Here is a 19,372-nt window from a genome sequence, read left to right as displayed (position 1 = left end):
GAAAACAAACCCAGATCCCTGCTGTTGTAGCATTTACATTTCAAGGAGGAGCACAGCTTAACAAGTAATGATAACCATTCCAGTGATGGGGCAGAGGCAACAGTAAAATCAAAAAGGGAAACGTGTGGAAGACTAGACAGTAAGAAGTGCTTGGGCAGAAAATAAAGCAGGAAAGGATGAAACTGGGGGGGAGAGGGAGGTTTGCACAATTTTAAATAAGGTGATCGGGGAAGATTTCACTGGGAAGATACTATTTGAGCAAAGACCTAAAGGAAGTTGAGAAGCAAATTGTGTGATTACCTGGGTTTGTCCCAGGAGGGGCAAAGATCCTGAGGCTGGATCACCTCACGCCTGGTGAGTTCTAGGAATGTCAGGAAGCTGCTGTAGCTGAAGAGGTTCACGTGTGTATATCTGGGGTGGTGGCAGTGGTAGAGGTGGTGGTAGGAGAGGAAAGAAAATTAAGGTGGCATCACACATGGCTTGGGAACATTGACAGGTCATTGACTTTTTGTCTCAGTGAAATGTGGCACTATTAGAAGACTTTAAGCAGAGAGATACGATCGGACATTGTAACACATCACGTGGCTGTGGTGTTGAGAACTGACTGCAGAGGGACAAGAGTGGAAGCCGAGACCAGCTAGGGGCTCCCCTGCAATACCGTCGGCAAGAAACCATGCTGGATCGGACCGGGGTCATGGCAGGAGTGGTGACGAGAAAAGTGGCTGGATTCCGGATGTAACATGAAGATTTAGCTAACAGGATGCCCTGCTGTGTGGGGTGAAAGAACAGGATAAAAGTCAAGGATGACTCTGAGGCTTTTGGAATTGGCAGCAAGATGGGTGAAGTAGCCATGTCTGAGGTAGGAAATGACTGCAGGAGAAGCAGTTTCAGTGAGTGGATGGGAGTGAGGGCAGAAGGTGGTATTTCAAGCCCTGAGACTGAATGAGACGGTGACTAAGAAAGTGAGAGTAGATGGAGAGAAGAGGTCCAGGGACACTTAAAGACAAGGAGGAACCAACCCAGGAGACTGAGAAGGAGCAGCCAAAAAGAAGGAGGCAAAGCAAGTGAGTGCAATGTCTGGGAGGCCAAGTGAAGGACATAAGTCAAGGATGAGGGAGCGACAGCTGCGTCTAGTGCAACAGCAAGGTCATCGGTCACCCGGAAAGGAGCATCTTTGAAAGGGAGCAAAAACTTCACTAGACTGGCTTCAAGAGAGAATAAAGAAAGAAATTGGAGATAGCAAAACAACTCTTATAAGCAGCTTTCCTTTAAAAGAAAGGAGAAAATTTGGATTATAGGTGGAGGCATAAGTGGAATCAAGTGAGGTTTTCTGTTTTTGTTTCATGGGTAAAATTATACCATGTTTATATGCCAGTAGGAAGGCCTAGTAGGGGGAGCATGGGAGATGCAGGATGGAGAATTGCTGGAGTGGCTTCCGAATGCACGAGTGGAGCGGTTGACCCCTGCTAAGAGGACGGTTTGTCAGTGTCACAGGACAGAGGCCATGGTCAGGGTTCAGGTGCAGGTGGGTGGGTGGAGGCAGAATGGAGGCCCTGGAAGATCTCTGACTTTGTCTATTAAGTTTTTGAAACAGGAAACAAGGCCATGCTTGCAGAGGATGAGATGGGTGGGGGATGCTAGAGGAGAGTGGAGGTGTGTGAAAAGTCATCTAGGAGAGGTCATGGATGGGACTGCCAGGCAGCATCACCTGAAGACTGGTGGCCATGAACTTAAAGTGTGACCAATGGCATGGTCTGTGCATTTCTCCAGACACTTTGGCTGCCCTGGTGCAGAGGTGGAGTAGGGGGAGAAAGGGGGATAACTCTACAGCCTTTCCAACATCTGCCACGGGTGAGGGAGCATTTCCTTGCCTCCCTGTGTGTAGTTAGGGCAGAAGCCCCTTAGTTATCCTGGGTGAGTCCTGACCAGCTGTCATGGGTGGGCAGCAAAGGTGCGGAAAATTTTTCCCATGAGCCTAGGCCAGAGCCACAAGTGGTGTCATACCTACAAGAGTCTTGGGTCCTAGAGTGGGTCATTGGCTCTTTGATGTAGCATCTCTTTCTGATCAAGAGCATCTTGTCAGGCATGACCACCTTCCTCTCCAATTGCTTTATTTCTGTGCCTTCCTGAATCCCTCTGTGTGCAATGCCCACATGTTGCCTAGCTGCTTTTCTCATAGTACTGAGGCCCATGCCACGTTCTCATTTTTTGTTTTCCTGTGAACTTTTCAGGTTTGTGGTCTGCGGGTGTTCAGGATGCCGGTGTAAATGAGCAGTGTGGCGACATCCTTACCAGCAAACGGTTCATGCTGGACATGCTGTATGCCCATAACAGAAAGCCCACGGATGATGAGAAGGGGGAGGGCGAGACCACGAGGACCGCGCAGGGGGCGGAGGCCGTAGCCAGCCTGGCCAGCCGGATATCCACCTTGCAGGCCAACTCTCTGGCCCAGGATGAGAGCGTCAGGAGGGTGGACGTTGGCTGTCTGGACAATCGGGGCAGCGTGAAAGCCTTTGCTGAGAAATTCAACAGCGGGGACCTAGGGAGAGGGTCCGTCTCCCCTGATGCCGAGCCCAATGACAAGGTCACGGAGAAGGTGTCGGCACAGCCCAAGACGGAATCTGACTACATCTGGGACCAGCTCATGGCCAATCCGCGGGAGCTCAGAATCCAAGACATGGATTTCACTGACCTGGGAGAGGAGGACGACATTGACGTCCTGGACGTGGACCTGGGTCACAGGGAGGCCCCGGGGCTGCCTCCCCCACCCCCGCCCACCTTTCTCGGTTTGCCGCCCCCTCCCCCTCCACCCCTGCTGGACGGCGTGCCTCCCCCTCCAGTCCCCGGTAATTTATTGGCTCCTCCTCCAGTATTCAGTGCTCCTCCTCAGGGCTTAGGGTGGCCCCAGGTACCCAGGGGTCAGCCAGCATTCACCAAGAAAAAGAAGACCATCCGTCTGTTCTGGAATGAAGTGCGGCCTTTTGAGTGGCCGTGTAAGAAGAACGGCCGCTGCAGAGAATTCCTGTGGTCGAAACTGGAACCTATTAAGGTGGACACTTCCAAGCTGGAGCACCTGTTTGAGTCTAAATCGAAGGAACTGGCTGTCTCCAAGGTACCGCTAGCATCCAGCATGCCTCTTGATTTGCAGTTACTTTCAGCTGTTGGGTGGAATGGAGAGATTTGTTCTATATAAAATGCCCTTCATGTTGCTCTTGCTATTTGCTAAAAAAGGGAGTTGGTATAAAAATCTAACCTTTAATACAGTACTCTCAGTGCCACATGCTAGGTGTGAGCTAAATGCGTAAGGGACACTTCATTGCTAACATGGACAGCAGCTTACTAACACCAACAGGCGAAATAGCTTTCACAGAACCCAGTAACCTTGAGGAAGAAACAAAAGGGTTACCCAGGGAATGTTAGTATGGCCCGACAGCAGATGTTGACATTCTCTAGAGGAAAGTAGGCTTGCTAATTAATCAAACATACCGACTTCGTCCCGGGGATGTGTTTATTCACACGTAACCTTTGTTGTTTATGGTTGATAGTAGTAGTTTGAACCTCAGCTGTAACCACACAGTGCTTTCACAAAGGCAATCCGCGTGGCATTTCTTCACATAATCCCCTGGCTGAGTCAGCATGCTGCAACTATCTAGATATTTCCAAATAACCATATAGTTAGCATCCTGTAAACATTACACATGTATCTAGATTTCTTATTTTTCATAGATGTTTGAGAACCCTGTAGGCATTGCTGCTGTGATATTTTTAACAGATATTCTATCCACTTTTATAAATGGAAAGCTTGTACATGAAGTTACTGGACATCAAAGGTAAAGTCATGGCTAATGAACACTGAGGAAGAGGCTGCATGATGCTGTCACAGATTTTATTTCTTATAATTCACTGCATTAATAGGGTCTCCTTTACATATCTTAAAGAACTGTTTTTTTTAAAAAAAAACTCTTGTGATTCTGGGTATATTACAATTTTAAAACAGGTTTAAGACTATCTTCTCAGGAACTAAGGGTAAGAGAAAATGCTTTGTAAAGTATAGTTTAAACATGTAAGAACTTATTATCGTGAATTAATTCCAGCTCCATGGGTTGCTTCACTTAGCATCGTATTGGGTGAGTATAAAGATGCCTGAGTTGGGCTCCCTGACCTGCCAATCGGGCACTGAGTTTGAATCAAAAAGTATGTGCAGCATCCTCAGGACAGGAGTATCCTTCAGACGAGGACCGAGTGATGGAGTTAGCTCCTGTCACCACTGTGTGATGCTGAAAGGCTAGGGCGGGAGCTGTAAGCAGTCAACTTCTTGTTAAAACCTGTGCCTGGGGGTCTGGATCTACCTGCTGCTCTTCCTGAGTTGGCTTTTACCCTTGCAATGATTTCTGCCCAGTCCCAGCAAGGATGTGAATCTAAACCATTTCCAGCCCTACCCCACCCCACCCCCAAGTCAAGATTAAAGTTTTCTCCTGTTTACAAATCAAACTGCTAGGATCCAATACAGAAAATCGTGCCACCAGTCCTCTCCTCCAACTGGAAGTAGACCCCCTCTTGTCCTCTCTAGAAAATGACACTAAGAGAAGTGATGTTGGGCACCTGCTCTTGGTGTCTCTGTGTCCTGACTTCCCAGGACTGGTCACGTGTGGTGATGAGCCACCCTCATGCCCCCTTCAATTCTTACTGTCAGACCTGGCATCTGGGAGAAAACTGGCCTGGCGGGGTTGAAACAGCAGACGTGGTGGCCGGGAGTTACCTAGGATGTGCCCTCACTCCCTTCACGCTCCAACACGCTGATCTGGTTGGCCCGTCTCCATCGTCCCGCGTGGCTGCCTGCACCCTCTGGGCTTTCCCTGGTTGCTCCTCAGCCTCGGAGGTTGCTGACGGGGAGGCTGGCTCTTGACTCAGGGTGGGAAGAATAAAAGAGTAACAGTTTGGCAGTGAAGGCACTTCTGACTTCATTTTTACAAAGGAAATGGCAAAGTTAAAAGCTTCCTTGAGAATACAGAAAATGGGTTCACCTCCCCCGCCTCCTCTTGATCCCACTGTGGTCGGTGATAAGAGCCTGGTTGCTGCCCTCTCAGTAGCCCAAAGTTCCAGTCGTGCTTGAAGTAGGTGGCAACCTCTTAAAATCCTTTATTTCCCAGCTTAAGGACAAATGTTCGCCTAGCTTTTATAAAGTGAGAGCATAAGAGGAAAAGTAATATATTGAAAAATTTACCAAGCTGATTCCAGAATGTTCTACAGTGAGACCCAGGAGACCATCTTGGGAGGCTAGGAAATGTGAGTAGGGGGTAATTGATAAATGTTACAAAAGGTGAGAATACAAACTGGAGCATTGAACCTGTTATGTGTATGTTACCCATACAGGTACAACCAATTTTACTTCTGTTTCTAATCCTTGACTGTGATTTTCATAAAACTCAGCTGTAAACAGCCACTTCCGAATTCTGGCTCATGAGAAGTTTTTCATTAAACGCGATAGAGTGCATCAAAAATAAAATAGACTTCACAAGGCAGCACAGAGCAAAGGGAATCAGTTGTAGTTTCCATCAGAAAACTTACACCAGACTAGAGATACAGGGCATCGTTATGACCAACCGAGTTACCTCTAAAGATCCATGTGCCAGATGCAAGGCTGGGTGACCACTTAATGGAAATGATAAGGACGGAAAGGTGTGCTTTTTGATTTCCTTTCCAAGTAGTTTCTGGAACTGGATCTACTTTTATCTCACAGCAGGAGATATATATATATATAGGTATAATATATATATAGCTTTTTGTTTGAATTTTATTTATTTTTTTTATATAGCAGATTCTTATTAGTTATCCCTTTTATACACATTAGTGTATATATGTCAATCCCAACTCCCAATTCATCCCACAACCACCACCACCACCCCCTTTACCCCCTTGGTGTCCGTACATTTGTCCTCTACATCTGTGTCTCAATTTCTGCCCTGCAAACCAGTTCATTTGTACTATTTTTCTAGGTTCCACATATATGCATTAATATAAGATACTTGTTTTTGTCTTTCTGACTTACTTCACTCTGTATGACAGTCTCTAGATCCATCCACGTCTCTACAAATGACCCGATTTTGTTCCTTTTTATGGCTGAGTAATATTCCATTGTATATATGTACCACATCTTCTTTATCTGTTCGTCTGTCAATGGGCATTTAGGTTGCTTCCATGACCTGACTATTGTAAATAGTGCTGCAATGAATATTAGGGTGCATGTGTCTTTTTGAATTATGGTTTTCTCTGGGTATATGCCCAGTAGTGGGATTGCTGGGTCATATGATAATTCTATTTTTAGTTTTTTAAGGAACATTCATACTGTTCTCCTTAGTGGCTGTATCAATTTACATTCCCACCAACAGTGCAAGAGGGTTCTCTTTTCTCCACACGCTCTCCAGCATTTGTTGTTTGTAGATTTTCTAACTGGTGTGAGGTGATACCTCATTGTAGTTTTGATTTGCATTTCTCTAATAGTTAGTGATATTGAGCAGCTTTTCATGTGCTTCTTGGCCATCTGTATGTCTTCCTTGGAGAAATGTCTATTTAGGTCTTCTGCCTACTTTTTGATTGGGTTGGTTTTTTTAATATTGAGCTGCATGAGCTGTTTATATATTTTGGAGATTAATCCTTTGTCCATTGATTTGTTTGCAAATATTTTCTCCCATTCTGAAGGTGGTCTTTTTGTCTTGTTTGTAGTTTCCTTTGCTTTGCAAAAGCTTTGAAGTTTCATTAGGTCCCATTTGTTTATATTTGTTTCTATTTCCATTACTCTAGGAGGTGGATCAAAAAAGATCTTGCTGTGATTTATGTCAAAGAGTGTTCTGCCTATGTTTTCCTCTAAGAGTTTTATAGTGTCCAGTCTTACATTTAGGTCTCTAATCCATTTTGAGTTTATTTTTGTGTATGGTGTTAGGAAGTGTTCTAATTTCATTCTTTTACATGTAGCTGTCCAGTTTTCCCAGCACCACTTATTGAAGAGACTGCCTTTTCTCCGTTGTATATCCTTGCCTCCTTTGTCATAGATTAGTTGAGCATAGGTGGGTGGGTTTATCTCTGGGCTTTCTATCCTGTTCCATTGATCTATGTTTCTGTTTTTGTGCCAGTACCATACTGTCTTGATTACTGTAGATTTGTAGTATAGTCTGAAGTCAGGGAGTCTGATTCCTCCAGCTCTTTTTTTTCCCTCAGGACTGCTTTGGCTACTTGGGGTCTTTTGTGTCTCCATACAAATTTTAAGATTTTTTGTTATAGTTCTGTAAAAAAATGCCATTGGTAATTTGATAGGGATTGCATCGACTCTGTAGATTGCTTTGGGTAGTATAATCATTTTCACAATATTGATTCTTCCAATCCAAGAACATGGTATATCTCTTCATCTGTTTGTATCATCTTTAATTTCATTCATCAGTGTCTTATGGTGTTCTGCATACAGGTCTTTTGTCTCCTGAGGTAGGTTTATTCCTAGGTATTTTATTCTTTTTCTTGCAGTGGTAAATGGGAGTGTTTCCTTAATTTCTCTTTCAGATTTTTCATCATTAGTGTATAGGAATGCAAGAGATTTCTGTGCATTAATTTTGTATCCTGCAACTTGCCCAAATTCATTGATTAGCTCTAGTAGTTTTTTGGTGGCATCTTAAAGACTCTCTATGTATAGTGTCATGTCATCTGCAAACAGTGACAGTTCTACTTCTTCTCTTCCAATTTGTATTCCTTTTATTTATTTTTCTTCTCTGATTACCATGGCTAGGACTTCCAAAACTATGTTGAATAATAGTGGCGAGAGTCAACATCCTTGTTTTGTTCCTGATCTTAGAGGAAATGCTTTCAGTTTTTTCAGCATTGAGAATGATCTTGGCTGTGGGTTTGTTGTATATGGCCTTTATTATGTTGAGGTAGTTTCCCTCTGTGCCCACTTTCTGGAGAGTTTTATCATAAATGGGTTTTGAATTTTGTCAAAAGCTTTTTCTGAATCTATTGAGATGATCATATGGTTTTTATTCTTCAATTTATTAATATGGTGTATCACATTGATTGATTTGCGTATACTGAAGAATCCTTGCATCCCTGGGATAAATCCCACTTGATCATGGTGTATGATCCATTTAATGTGTTGTTGGATTCTGTTTGCTAGTATCTTGTTGAGGATTTTTGCATCTATATTCATGAGTGATATTGGTCTGTAATTTTCTTTTTTTGTAGTATCTTTGTCTGGTTTTGGTATCAGGGTGATGGTGGCCTCATAGAATGAGTTTTGGAGTGTTCCTTCCTCTACAATATTTTGGAGGAGTTTGAGAAGGATGGGTGTTAACTCTTCCCTAAATGTTTCTTAGAATTCATCTGTGAAGCCCTCTGGTCCTGGGCTTTTGTTTGTTGGAAGATTTTTAATCACAGTTTCAATTTCATTACTTGTGATTGGTCTGTTCATATTTTCTATTTCTTCCTGGTTTAAACTTGGAAGGTTATACCTTTCTAAGGATTTGTCCATTTCTTCCAGGTTGTCCATTTTATTGGCATAGAGTTGCTTGTAGTAGTCTCTTAGGATGCTTTGTATTTCTGCGGTGTCTGTTGTACCTTCTGCTTTTTCATTTCTAATTTTATTGATTTGAATCCTCTCCCTCTTTTTCTTGATGAGTCTGGCTAATGGTTTATCAATTTTATCTTCTCAAAGCACCAGCTTTTAGTTTTATTGATCTTTGCTATTGTTTTCTTTGTTTCTATTTCATTTGTTTCTCCTCTGATCTTTATGATTTCTTTCCTTCTACTAACTTTAGATTTTGTTTGTTCTTCTTTCTCTAGTTCCATTAGGCGTAAGGTTAGATTGTTTATTTGAGATTTTTCTTCTTTCTCGAGGTAGGCTTGTATAGCTATAAACTTCCCTCTTAGAACTGCTTTTGTTGCATCCCATAGGTATTGGGTCATCGTGTTTTCATTGTCATTTGTCTCTAGGTATTTTTTTATTTTCTCTTTGATTTCTTCAGAAATCTCTGTTATTTAGTAACGTATGGTTTAGCCTCCATGTGTTTGTGTTTTTTATGTTTTTTTCCCTGTAATTCATTTCTAGTCTTATAGCGTTGTGGACAGAAAAGATGCTTGATATGATTTTAATTTTCTTAAATTTACTGAGGCTTGATTTGTGACCCAAATGTGATCTATCCTGGAGAATGTTCCATGTGCACTTGAAAAGAAAGTGTAATCTGCTGTTTTTGGATGGAATATCCTATAAATATCAATTAAATATCTCTGGTCTATTTTGTCACTTAAAACTTGTGTTTCCTTATTAATTTTCTGTTTGGATGATCTGTCCATTGGTGTAAGTGAGGCCTTAAAGTCCCCCACTATTATTGTGTTGCTGTCAATTTCCTCTTTTATAGCTGTTAGAAGTTGCCTTATGTATTGAGGTGCTCCTATGTTGGGTGCATATATATTTATAATTGTTATATATTCTTCTTGGATTGATCCCTTGATCATTATGTAGTGTCCTTCCTTGTCCCTGGTAACATTCTTTATTTTAAAGTCTATTTTTATCTGCTATGAGTATTGCTACTCCAGCTTTCTTTTGATTTCCATTTGCATGGAATATCTTTTTCCATCCCCTCACTTTCAGTCTGTATGTGTCCCTAGGTCTGAAGTGGGTCTCTTGTAGACAGCACATATACAGGTCTTGTTTTTGTATCCATTCAGCGAGCCTGTGTCTTTTGGTTAGAGCATTTAATCTATTCACGTTTAAGGTAATTACCAATATGTATGTTCCTATTATCATTTTCTCAATTGTTATGGGTTTGTTTTTGTAAGTCCTTTTCTTCTCTTGTGTTTCCCACTTAGAGAAGTTCCTTTAGCATTTGGTGTAGAGCTGGTTTGGTGGTGCTGAATTCTCTTCACTTTTGCTTGTCTGTAAAGCTTTTGATTTCTCCATCGAATGTGAATGAGATCCTTGCCGTGTAGAGTAATCTTGGTAGTAGGTCCTTCCCTTTCATCACTTTAAATACGTCATGCCACTCCCTTCTGGCTTGTAGAGTTTCTGCTGAGAAATCAGCTGTTAACCTTATGGGAGTTCTCTTGTATGTTATTTGTCGTTTTTCCCTTGCTGCTTTCAGTAATTTTTCTTTGTCTTTAATTTTTGCCAATTTGATTACTATGTGTCTCAGTGTGTTTCTCCTTGGGTTTATCCTCTGTGGGACTCTCAGTGCTTCCTGGGCTTGGGTGGCGATTTTCTTTCCCATGTTAGGGAAGTTTTCGACTATAATCTTCTCAAATATTTTCTCAGCTCCTTTCTCTCTCTCTTCTCTTCCTGGAACCCCTATAATGCGAATGTTTTTGCATTTAATGTTGTCCCAGAGGTCTCTGAGACTCTCTTCATATCTTTTCATTCTTTTTACTTTATTCTGTTCCATGGCAGTAAATTCCACCATTCTGTCTTCTGTCTTCTGACACTTATCCGTTCTTCTGCCTCAGTTATTCTGCTATTGATTCCTTCTAGTGTATTTTTCATTTCAGTTATTGTATTGTTCATCTCTGTTTGTTTGTTCTTTAATTCTTCTAGGTGTTTGTTCTTTAATTCTTCTAGGTCTTTGTTAAACGTTTCTTGCATCTTCTTGATCTTTGCCTCCATTTTTTTTTCCGAGGTCCTGGATCATCTTCACTATCATTATTCTGAATTGTTTTCTGGAACGTTGCCTATCTCCACTTCATTTATTTTTCTGAGGTTTTATCTTGTTCCTTCATCTGGTACATAGCCCTCTGCCTTTTCATCTTGTCTATCTTTCTGTGAATGTGGTTTTTGTTCCACAGGCTGCAGGATTGTAGTTCCTCTTGCTTCTGCTGTCTGCCCTCTGGTGGATGAGGCTAAGAGGCTTGTGCAAGTTTCCTGATGGGAGGGACTGGTGGTGGGTAGAGTTGGGTGTTGCTCTGGTGGGCAGAGCTCAGTAAAACTTTAATCCACTTGTCTGATCATGGGTGGGGCTGCCTTCCCTCCCTGTTGGTTGTTTGGTCTGAGGTGACCCAACACTGGAGCCTACCTGGGCTCTTTGGTGGGGCTAATGGCGGCCTCTGGGAGGGCTCACACCAAGGAGTACTTCCCAGAACTTCTGCTGCCAGTGTCCTTGTCCTCACAGTGAGCCACAGCCACCCCCGCTCTGCAGGAGACCCTGCAACACTAGCAAGTAGGTCTGGTTCAGTCTCCTATGAGGTCACTGCTCCTTCCCCTGGGTCCCAGTGCACACACTACTTTGTGTGTGCCCTCCAAGAGTGGAGTCTCTGTTTCCCCCAGTCCTGTTGAAGTCCTGCAGTCAAATCCCGCTGGCCTTCAAAGTTTGATTCTCTAGGAATTCCTCTCCCCTTGCCAGACCCCCAGGTTGGGAAGCCTGACATGGGGCTCAGAACCTTCACTCCAGTGGGTGGACTTCTGTGGTATAAGTGTCCTCCAGTTTGTGAGTCACCCACCCAGCAGTTATGGGATTTGATTTTATTGTGATTGTGCTCCTCCTACCATCTCATTGTGGCTTCTCCTTTGTCTTTGGATGTCTTTTTTTGTGTGTTCCAGTGTCTTCCTGTCGATGATTGTTCAGCAGTTAGTTGTGATTCTGGTATTCTCACAAGAGGGAGTGAGAGCATGTCCTTCTACTCCACCATCCTGAACCAATCTCTCTATGTAGCTTTTTAGTAAGATGATTTTAATTATATTTTGAGGAAAGAGACAGAAATCCTGCACTAAATTTCATCATGTTGTGTCTCTTCTGCCAGTCTAAGGGTAAGATGTGGAGAATGGCATAAGAGGTGGTTAAAATGACCCCAGGGTAGGATGTCAGGGCAGAAAGCCCCTGGGGGTGGGGAGGTACCCTCCATGGACTTGACATCAGTCTGAGGAGCCTCAGGAAGTGGCCTTCTACCCCTGTGCCTAATTCAGGACAGCCAATTCCCTCTTGCCCCCAAAGGGCAGCTTTTATACTCTCAGATCCAGAGAGACCACAAAAGGTATGGAGTGGAAGAGGCACACAGAAGGAAGAAGGGTCCTTTTTTCCCCTTTGGGGACTCATTGCTGTCTTACTCACCTGGGTTCATTGCTTTATTAAGGGGAGGGGGCTCCGGAATGGATTTGGAGAAATTTGTTCAACTTTATTTACCTTGAAGTTTCGAAATATATCAGAAACTATTAGCAGTGACTCTTTAAGAAAATTCAGAGATGATGATTTATTGGTCTGAGGTAAGCCCTGACCTGGGTTATTTTGAAAATCTCCCCAGGGTCCTAGCCAAAGTTGTGAACCATTGATTTAAGGTGAAAAATGAGGCACCATTGAGGGGGGCATTGTTCCCACCATCACTTTCCACATTGACTCCTTCACTGGCCCCTCACGTCCACCTCCATTTTATTCTCCTGAGAAGAGAGGAAAATCTTCCTACCTTATATTCAAGTTCAGATCATAAGGAAGTATGTTATTTTATTGAACAGCACCCTCAGAAAACCTGAATTCTCCCTGGAAATTCCAAACCCAACTTTGGAGCTTATCTGGGGTGATCACACACCCTAGTGTATCCAAGATGATCCTGGTGTGTGTGGAGGTCCCAGCATAATTATTAAGAGTACTCGCTTCCCCTCTCAAAAGTCTGCTGGTTAGGGTACTAGATAAACTACATTAACATTGGAAATGTATTTTTTTTTCCGTTGGCCTCTGCTGTAAAAGACTCTAAGAACAAATATGGGAAGTTAACAGTTTTTTCCTAAACTTACCAATAAGCAAGCCTGTTCGGGCCAGGTCCTCAGAAACCCTATTCCTAACTAAAGGTTTTTCAGCTTTTATTTTGGTTTCTTTGGCTTTTGGATGTGGGGTATCTTTGGCTTTTCGATGTTGTTGTTGTCTTTTGCCTTAATGCTTTCCCATGTATATGGCCTTCTCCCTCGTTACAGGACTTAGGGAAATTCCATAGCAGTCACATCTTTATGACATCTGTATTGTGGCATCACTGTCACTGTCACTTTCTCAATGGACAGTTTCGAAAATATCCTGTAGCATCACTCTTGGCAGTTAGCGGGGAACGAGGAGGAATGATTTACCATTTCTAGAGCTCATGCCTTGCTGAGCCAGCCCCAGGGTCTGTGACAGTGATGCTGACAAGCGTTTTGAGAGGTCAGTCGCCTTTCATGGAAATGCTCTCAAACTTAGCGGTATTCTCCAAGACTCTGAGTTCTCTTAATAAATCATGTCCTTAGCCCAGTTTCTGTTTTCAGTCACAGCACCCTCTGTGATGACAAGTTCTGTGTGCTGAATAACTACTTTTTAAAAACTGCATCCTTTGTGTCTAGTAAAATTACTCTTTAAAAATTCAAAGGGGTGACTCTCCGTGTCAACATTTCAGAAAACTTTGGAAGGCAAGCCCTATCCACCTGCCCAGACTGTGAGCCTCCACAATCTTTGCCCGTGCTCCCCTCCCTACTCTGCTCACGTTGTCCTCTCCTCCCACGTGGAATTTTGTGCCTTCACGGTGGCCCTTCTCTGGACCTTGGCCGTCTTTATCATGGTGTGCCACGGCTCATTTACTAGATCTACTTCCCACACCAGGCACTGTCCATGTGCCTGGGAGTCTGCACAGACTCTAATGAGCATCCGTAAGCTCTTTTCATTCATTCAGGAAGCCCCAGGCAAGTTGTCCATGTCCCCGGGAAGCAGCTCTGCAGGCTAAACTGAGTATCAAGTCCCTGCACTGTCTCCTGCAACTATCACTATTCAGGGTGGGGACACCGGTCTGATCTGACGCTCCTGTTTATGTAGGTGCCTTTGATCAGTAAGCGTGGTAGATGCATTAGTTATGAAAAATACACTTTGGTAAACCATATATTTTTAAAATACAATGTTATTAGGTTAAAATGATAAAAAAAAAAAAAAGGAGTCATTGGTAGTGAAAAAAGCTAAGAGCTAATTCTTAGAAAGCACTATTTTCCAGGTATTGTCCTGAATACTTTACATGTATCAATACCAGCAATACTCTTCTAATAGTCCCAGCAGACACTTCTGTTGTGCTTACCAGGGGCCAAGCCTTGTTCTCACTGATTTATATCCATTGTCTCCTTTCATCCTCACAACAAACCCTGTGAGATTGGGTCCCAGAGAGGACAGGAGACACAGAGAGATTCAGTGACTTGGCAAGGTCTCCAGGCTGTGAATGGGTCAGACCCCAGCTGACCCCCCTGGTGACTTGATGCTCTGCATATTTGCAGTTACCCTTCAGGGCTCCTGAATCTGTTCGTGTCATCCCTGGATGACGTTTTGTTTCGGCTACTTTCAAGCTCATGCTCTGAACACTTCCTCGTGCTCTTCCCTTGGGGATTTTTAAATCTTGTCATTTTTTAAAAAAAAGATTCTCTCTTTCTCCTTAATGATCTGTATGCTTTGCTACTGAAACTTTAAATTTCATTTGGTCTGGACTCTACCTCTAACTGTGTGACCTTGAGCAAGTCGGTCAACCTCTCTGAGCCTGGTTTTGATTATGGGGGGAAAAAAAGAAAGAAACCAGGCGTGATCCTGTGTGCCTGACCTCCCAGGGTTGTTCGTTAGACCCAGTGCAACAGGGGAGAATGTGCTTTTGTGCTGTGTTAACAGGTCAGTCTTTTTTTATGCTATTGATTTTCTTAGCCTTTGTCTCAACGTGACTTTCCTGAGATTCCGATGTGAGATTTTAAATTAGCCTCTAAGCTTAATGACTACTATTTAGCGTTAAAGTTTTCCTTTCCGCTTTTTCCTAACTGCTGCCTGAATATTCACCCTTCTCTTTTCCAAAACTGAATGATTACGAGGGGAAGTAATGGTCTCGTCCTCAGGATATTGAATGCTGTCAGGTTGTGGTCACTCTTACATGGCGGTCACCCACCCCATAACCATTCAGAATCAAGTTTGTCTCTTTACTTGCAGATTCTAAAAGACTTGTTCTTGGAGGCAATACTTTGTTCTATCCAAAAACCTGACTTGCATGTCTCCTCCCTGCGAGGCCTGTGGTCATCCATCTCTGTATCAGGATTGGCATTGCCCCGGAGTCCCCCTGAGAAGACCTGAATAGGTGGTTTAACCATTCTAAAAAATATTCCTGTCGTATGTGACTTTCTGCCCCTTGGAGTGGCTGAGTTTGCAGGGCCCAACCTCTTGGAGCTGGTTGGTTCTAGAGAGACGGCCCCCACCCAGGGAGCTGACCACCAGGTGAATCTAGGGCTGCAGAGGAAAGTCACAGCCCTTACCCCTAAGCCTTGGCAGTTAGCACTCACTGCTTAAATTGAGTACCTCTTCTTTGCTTCTTAGAAATTCTGTAAGTCTTGTGGTCATGGGCACCGCCTGTTTGAAGCTTCCTCCTGGAGGAGCTCACTTCTGCCTCCTGGAACTGGACCCTCAGCCCTCTTGGACAGCTTGGGAGAAAGGAGCTGAACTGCCTTGGTGACTTCCTTCCTGGCCCTTCTCTCTAAGAGGTCTCTGCTGGCCCTGACAGCATCTCTTGCTATAGAGGGTAACCTCAGTCTCTCACCCTTTTGGCTGTTACACCCTCTCCCCACTCCCTGCAATCTTCTTGGCCAAGTCAAAAACAAACAGAAGCCCTCCATTCCATGCAAACCAGAAGCATTTCTCCAGAGACTGTATTTCTGGAAGGGCAACTGTTGGCAGGTTGGAGGCTCCCTGATAGTTGTTGTTTTGAAGGAGGTTCTGGGTGTTGCTGCCTCGTTCAGCTCAGAAGTTCAGCTTCACTAGGCTTTCTGGAAGCAAATCAGAGCCTGGCCTCTTCCTAGAGTGCCTCCTGCCCCTTCAAGAAGTAAGTTCCTCTTTTACCTTGAGAACTTCTGGATGTACGTGGGGAAATTTCACGTTCAAAGACATCCCCACCCTGGTTCCCCCAACTCTGCTCACTTCCACGCTGTTGCTGGGGCAACTCTCTTGCCCCAGAGACAGTTGTTCCCATTTTCACTTCCAGCAGCTCCCTAGTCCAGCATCCTGTGCCTGAAGCCCCACCCACAGGAGCCTCCCTCAGCATCCTTTCTGCCCTGTGAATTCTTGAGAACTGAGGGCAGAGGTTTGGCTGATAGACCTTTTATCAAAGAATTGAGGCAGAAATGCTTATTTCCTGTTGTCCCAGGACCGACCATTGCTGCCGGTGGCATCGTGGCCCCCCACATTTTTGTTGGTCTCCATGAAAAATGTCCCCATTCAAGGTGTAGGAGCCTAACAGGTACTCAGGAAATGAGATCTATATCAAAGAAAGGCAAAAAATAAATAAATGTGGGAAGATACCCTGCCAATCAGCAAGAGGCAGTTGAAGGACTGAGATTGCTTCTCAGCCTCTTTTCCTGCTCAGGGTTTGCTGTCATGGACCGTCGCTGATAACAGCCAATCAGCAGAGGGGTCTCATGGGGTGTGGCATCCTCCAACCATGATGACTCTTGGCCATTCCCACACAGCCTGTGTTCTTGCTTTCTGCTGGCTTTTTTTTTTTTTAAAGAAGGAAGATGTCAGTCAATCCAGTCTGTCATGATGTTAACCTACCATGTTGAGTCTTTTGACTTAAAGTTACTTTCTTTGGTTCCGTATTAGAATTGGGCTTTCATGATGGATTGTGACTCACTGATCTTGCGCTCTTGTTGGAATGCCCTGGATCGCTGTATGAGAGCTTTTTCTGTACTTTCATTCTATTCTGTTCTATCATTGTAGCTGTTTAGTGCCAGTGCTACACATGAATTATATCCGTTTTATAATACCTTTTTAGAGCTAATTGGGTAGATATTATATATATTTCTACTTATGGATTTTTTACACATATATTCTTTCATAGTAACTCTAGAATATTTTTTAATTCCAAAAAAATCTTGTTGGAATTTGATTAGAATCATTTTAAATATATATATTATTTATATATAAATTCCATGATGAGAGATAATGAACATCCTTACAACACTGAGGCTTCCTATCCAGGAACATGATGTTTCTTATTTATGCACATCTTTTTCTTTTTCTCTCAAGAAAATGTTGTCAGTTCCTTCAAGTAGGTCCTGTATTGATATTTCAGGAGGTTTGGGCGTTTTGTTTCCTTGTTTGTGTGTTGTTTTCGGGGGTGTGTCTGGGCTCAAGTAAAATGCAAAACAACTTTCTCATCTCCTGCCCAGAAGTATCACCTCCTGACATCCTCCCAACCCTGTTCCACCTTTGTCCCATCACATCTTCGCCCTTCCTTTCCAGATGCCTTTAGAGGGTCATTTAACATTTCCTAACCTCCTTTACAGGGAACACTGTGTCTTATCTGCTTTATCTCCTCTTTCTATCATTGACCAATTTCCTATTTTTCTCATTTCAAACAATGGACAGTCACAGACTGTCTGATCAAAGAAGTGCAATAAGGAGATGAGTGCCTGAGAAAGACTCTTAGCAAGAGTAGGATGACTGGGCTGGGGGTGAGAAGAGGCTGGAAGCAGGAGGTCCGTGGTGGGCTGCCCTGGGAGGCTGGCACCAGGGGTCAGGCTCAGAGTGCAGGTGGCAGGAATGAAGGACGGGGCACGAGAGGATTTGTGGAAGAGGATGGGCGACGGTGACTCAGACACAGGACCAGGTGAAGGACGTAGTGAAGGTCACTCTTGCTGGTCTGGGCTTTGACCCTGAAAGAGGATTGAAATGGATCAGAACTGATGATGGCTAATCCCTAGACAGGACGCATGCCTCCCGGCACGGAGAACTTTGGCTTGTTCTTTCAGGCGCTGCTCCAGTTCATTGTGGGAGGGGAGGAGAGAGTTGGATGAGCCCGCATGACCCACCCCTCGTGTCGGGCAGGACAGCCGCCAAGGCACTTGAGGGGTCAGTAGCATCCAGTGGAGTCTGTTTTAATTATGAAGAAGAGCATTTAAAATACCTCTTGGCTAAAATCCAGAGATTTAACAATTCAATTTCAGATATGACTTTAATTCTTATTCCTTCCTTTGCGAAGTGGTGGGAAGTGCTCTGAAAACATGTAGCGTCGTTTGTGAAGATAGCTTCCCCGTTATCTCAGGATGCCCAGCAGCTTGCTTCTTCCCGACTTATGGGGGTGTGGGTGTGGGTGTGTCCGTTGGTGTGAACTGAGTTCTACTGAGAGTGGGGGCAAGGACATCTCAGGCTCAGAGCCACCCCTGAGTCTGTGTGGGTTGCTTGCTGCACGTGGACGCTGGCTGAGGGGGGAGGGCTGAAATCTGAGTGGTGTTTCCCTCTCAAGCTGTTTGCCATGGGGCTGTGTCTCCCTAGAGGTGGGCATCTTTTTCTCATTTGCACAAAGGCTGCAGTTGGGCTGGACCTGCTCAGTCATCTCTGCAGGCTCCTAGAATGACGGAGACTCTATAGATGGGGGGCTAAGGGCTAACGATTCCCAGGGAACCCCTGCCTTCCCATAAATGCTTCCTGCGCTGGAGCCTGGCTGTGGGTAGTTGCCTCTCCAGTGCCAGGTCCCAGGCTTCTTCCATCTTCCATGCTGCCGTCCATGTGGCTTCATTCCTTATGCTCGTGAGATGTCTCACTGCTGTCTCTCTGAGCCTCACATCCACATTCTAGGCAGGAAGAAGGAGGAAAGGCAAAAGGCATGGCTCACTGGGTCTATCTCTTTTCAATCAGGAAAACAAAGACCCAAACTGCCAGCCTTACCTGCCAAGGGTCCAGGGAGGTGGCTGATTTCACTGACCTATTACCAGCCTGAAAAAAATCAAGTCCCTGTTGGTGAGCAGAGAAGAGGGAATGGATGTTGGACAGGCTCCCTGTAGCACCTGGAGGGGTGGACACCCCGCACCCTAACGTGGGCATCGCAAGTCATCACATCTGTCTTCGTTGCCTGTAATCAGCGTTTTGTCAAACCTTTTCTCATTCCTTCTTAGCCTTCTGTACACAAAATAATATTTTAAAGTAGATTTCAGCTAAATTTCAGGGGCTCCTGATAAGCTTATTTGCTTAAATATATAGAAGACAAGCTTGCCCTACAGAGTGAGGGTGCATTTGTGCCGCGTGTCCCTGGGAGCTCACGGTTCCAAGCCGACGAGCACACCCACAGGAATTGTTCCTCCCGGCTTCCAGGCGGCCAAACAGCTGGGATGCTTTCGGTTATTTTCTTCATGAAGAAATTGTAATTTATTCCCAAATGCATATTTAAGGACCTAAAATAGAATGTTAGCAATTGAGTTTGGAAGGGCTCAGTAGGACTTAAGGGACCGCAGCCGTCTTTCCTTGCCAGCTCCCAACCTCCTGTGCTACAGCGACCAGCTTCCCTGGGCGGCTCAGCTGCTCCCAGGCCCAGCCTGGTTCCCTTCCTCAGAGGAGGGGCTGAGGCCTCAGCTGTCAGCTGCTCAGCTGGGACCTGCCTGCAGGGGGCT

At 44.4% G+C, this 19,372-nt stretch overlaps 1 protein-coding gene across 1 annotated transcript in view; it reads left to right on the top strand.

The window, feature by feature from the left end:
- The window catches only part of FHOD3 (formin homology 2 domain containing 3), a gene marked incomplete at its 5' end in the record, with an annotated part of 177,867 nt that overhangs the window by 101,950 nt on the left and 56,545 nt on the right, over window positions 1–19,372 (top strand). Inside the window, one exon of the mRNA XM_079943029.1 lies at window positions 2,232–3,112. Coding sequence (XP_079799155.1) covers window positions 2,232–3,112 — 881 coding nt within the window. The remainder of the gene's footprint in view (window positions 1–2,231; window positions 3,113–19,372) is intronic.

Source organism: Stenella coeruleoalba, assembly GCF_951394435.1.
Source record: "Stenella coeruleoalba genome assembly, chromosome: 14".
Lineage (NCBI taxonomy): Eukaryota > Metazoa > Chordata > Mammalia > Artiodactyla > Delphinidae > Stenella > Stenella coeruleoalba.
The sequence above is the reverse complement of the archived record's forward strand: the minus strand, read 5'-3'. Positions and strand labels throughout refer to the sequence as shown.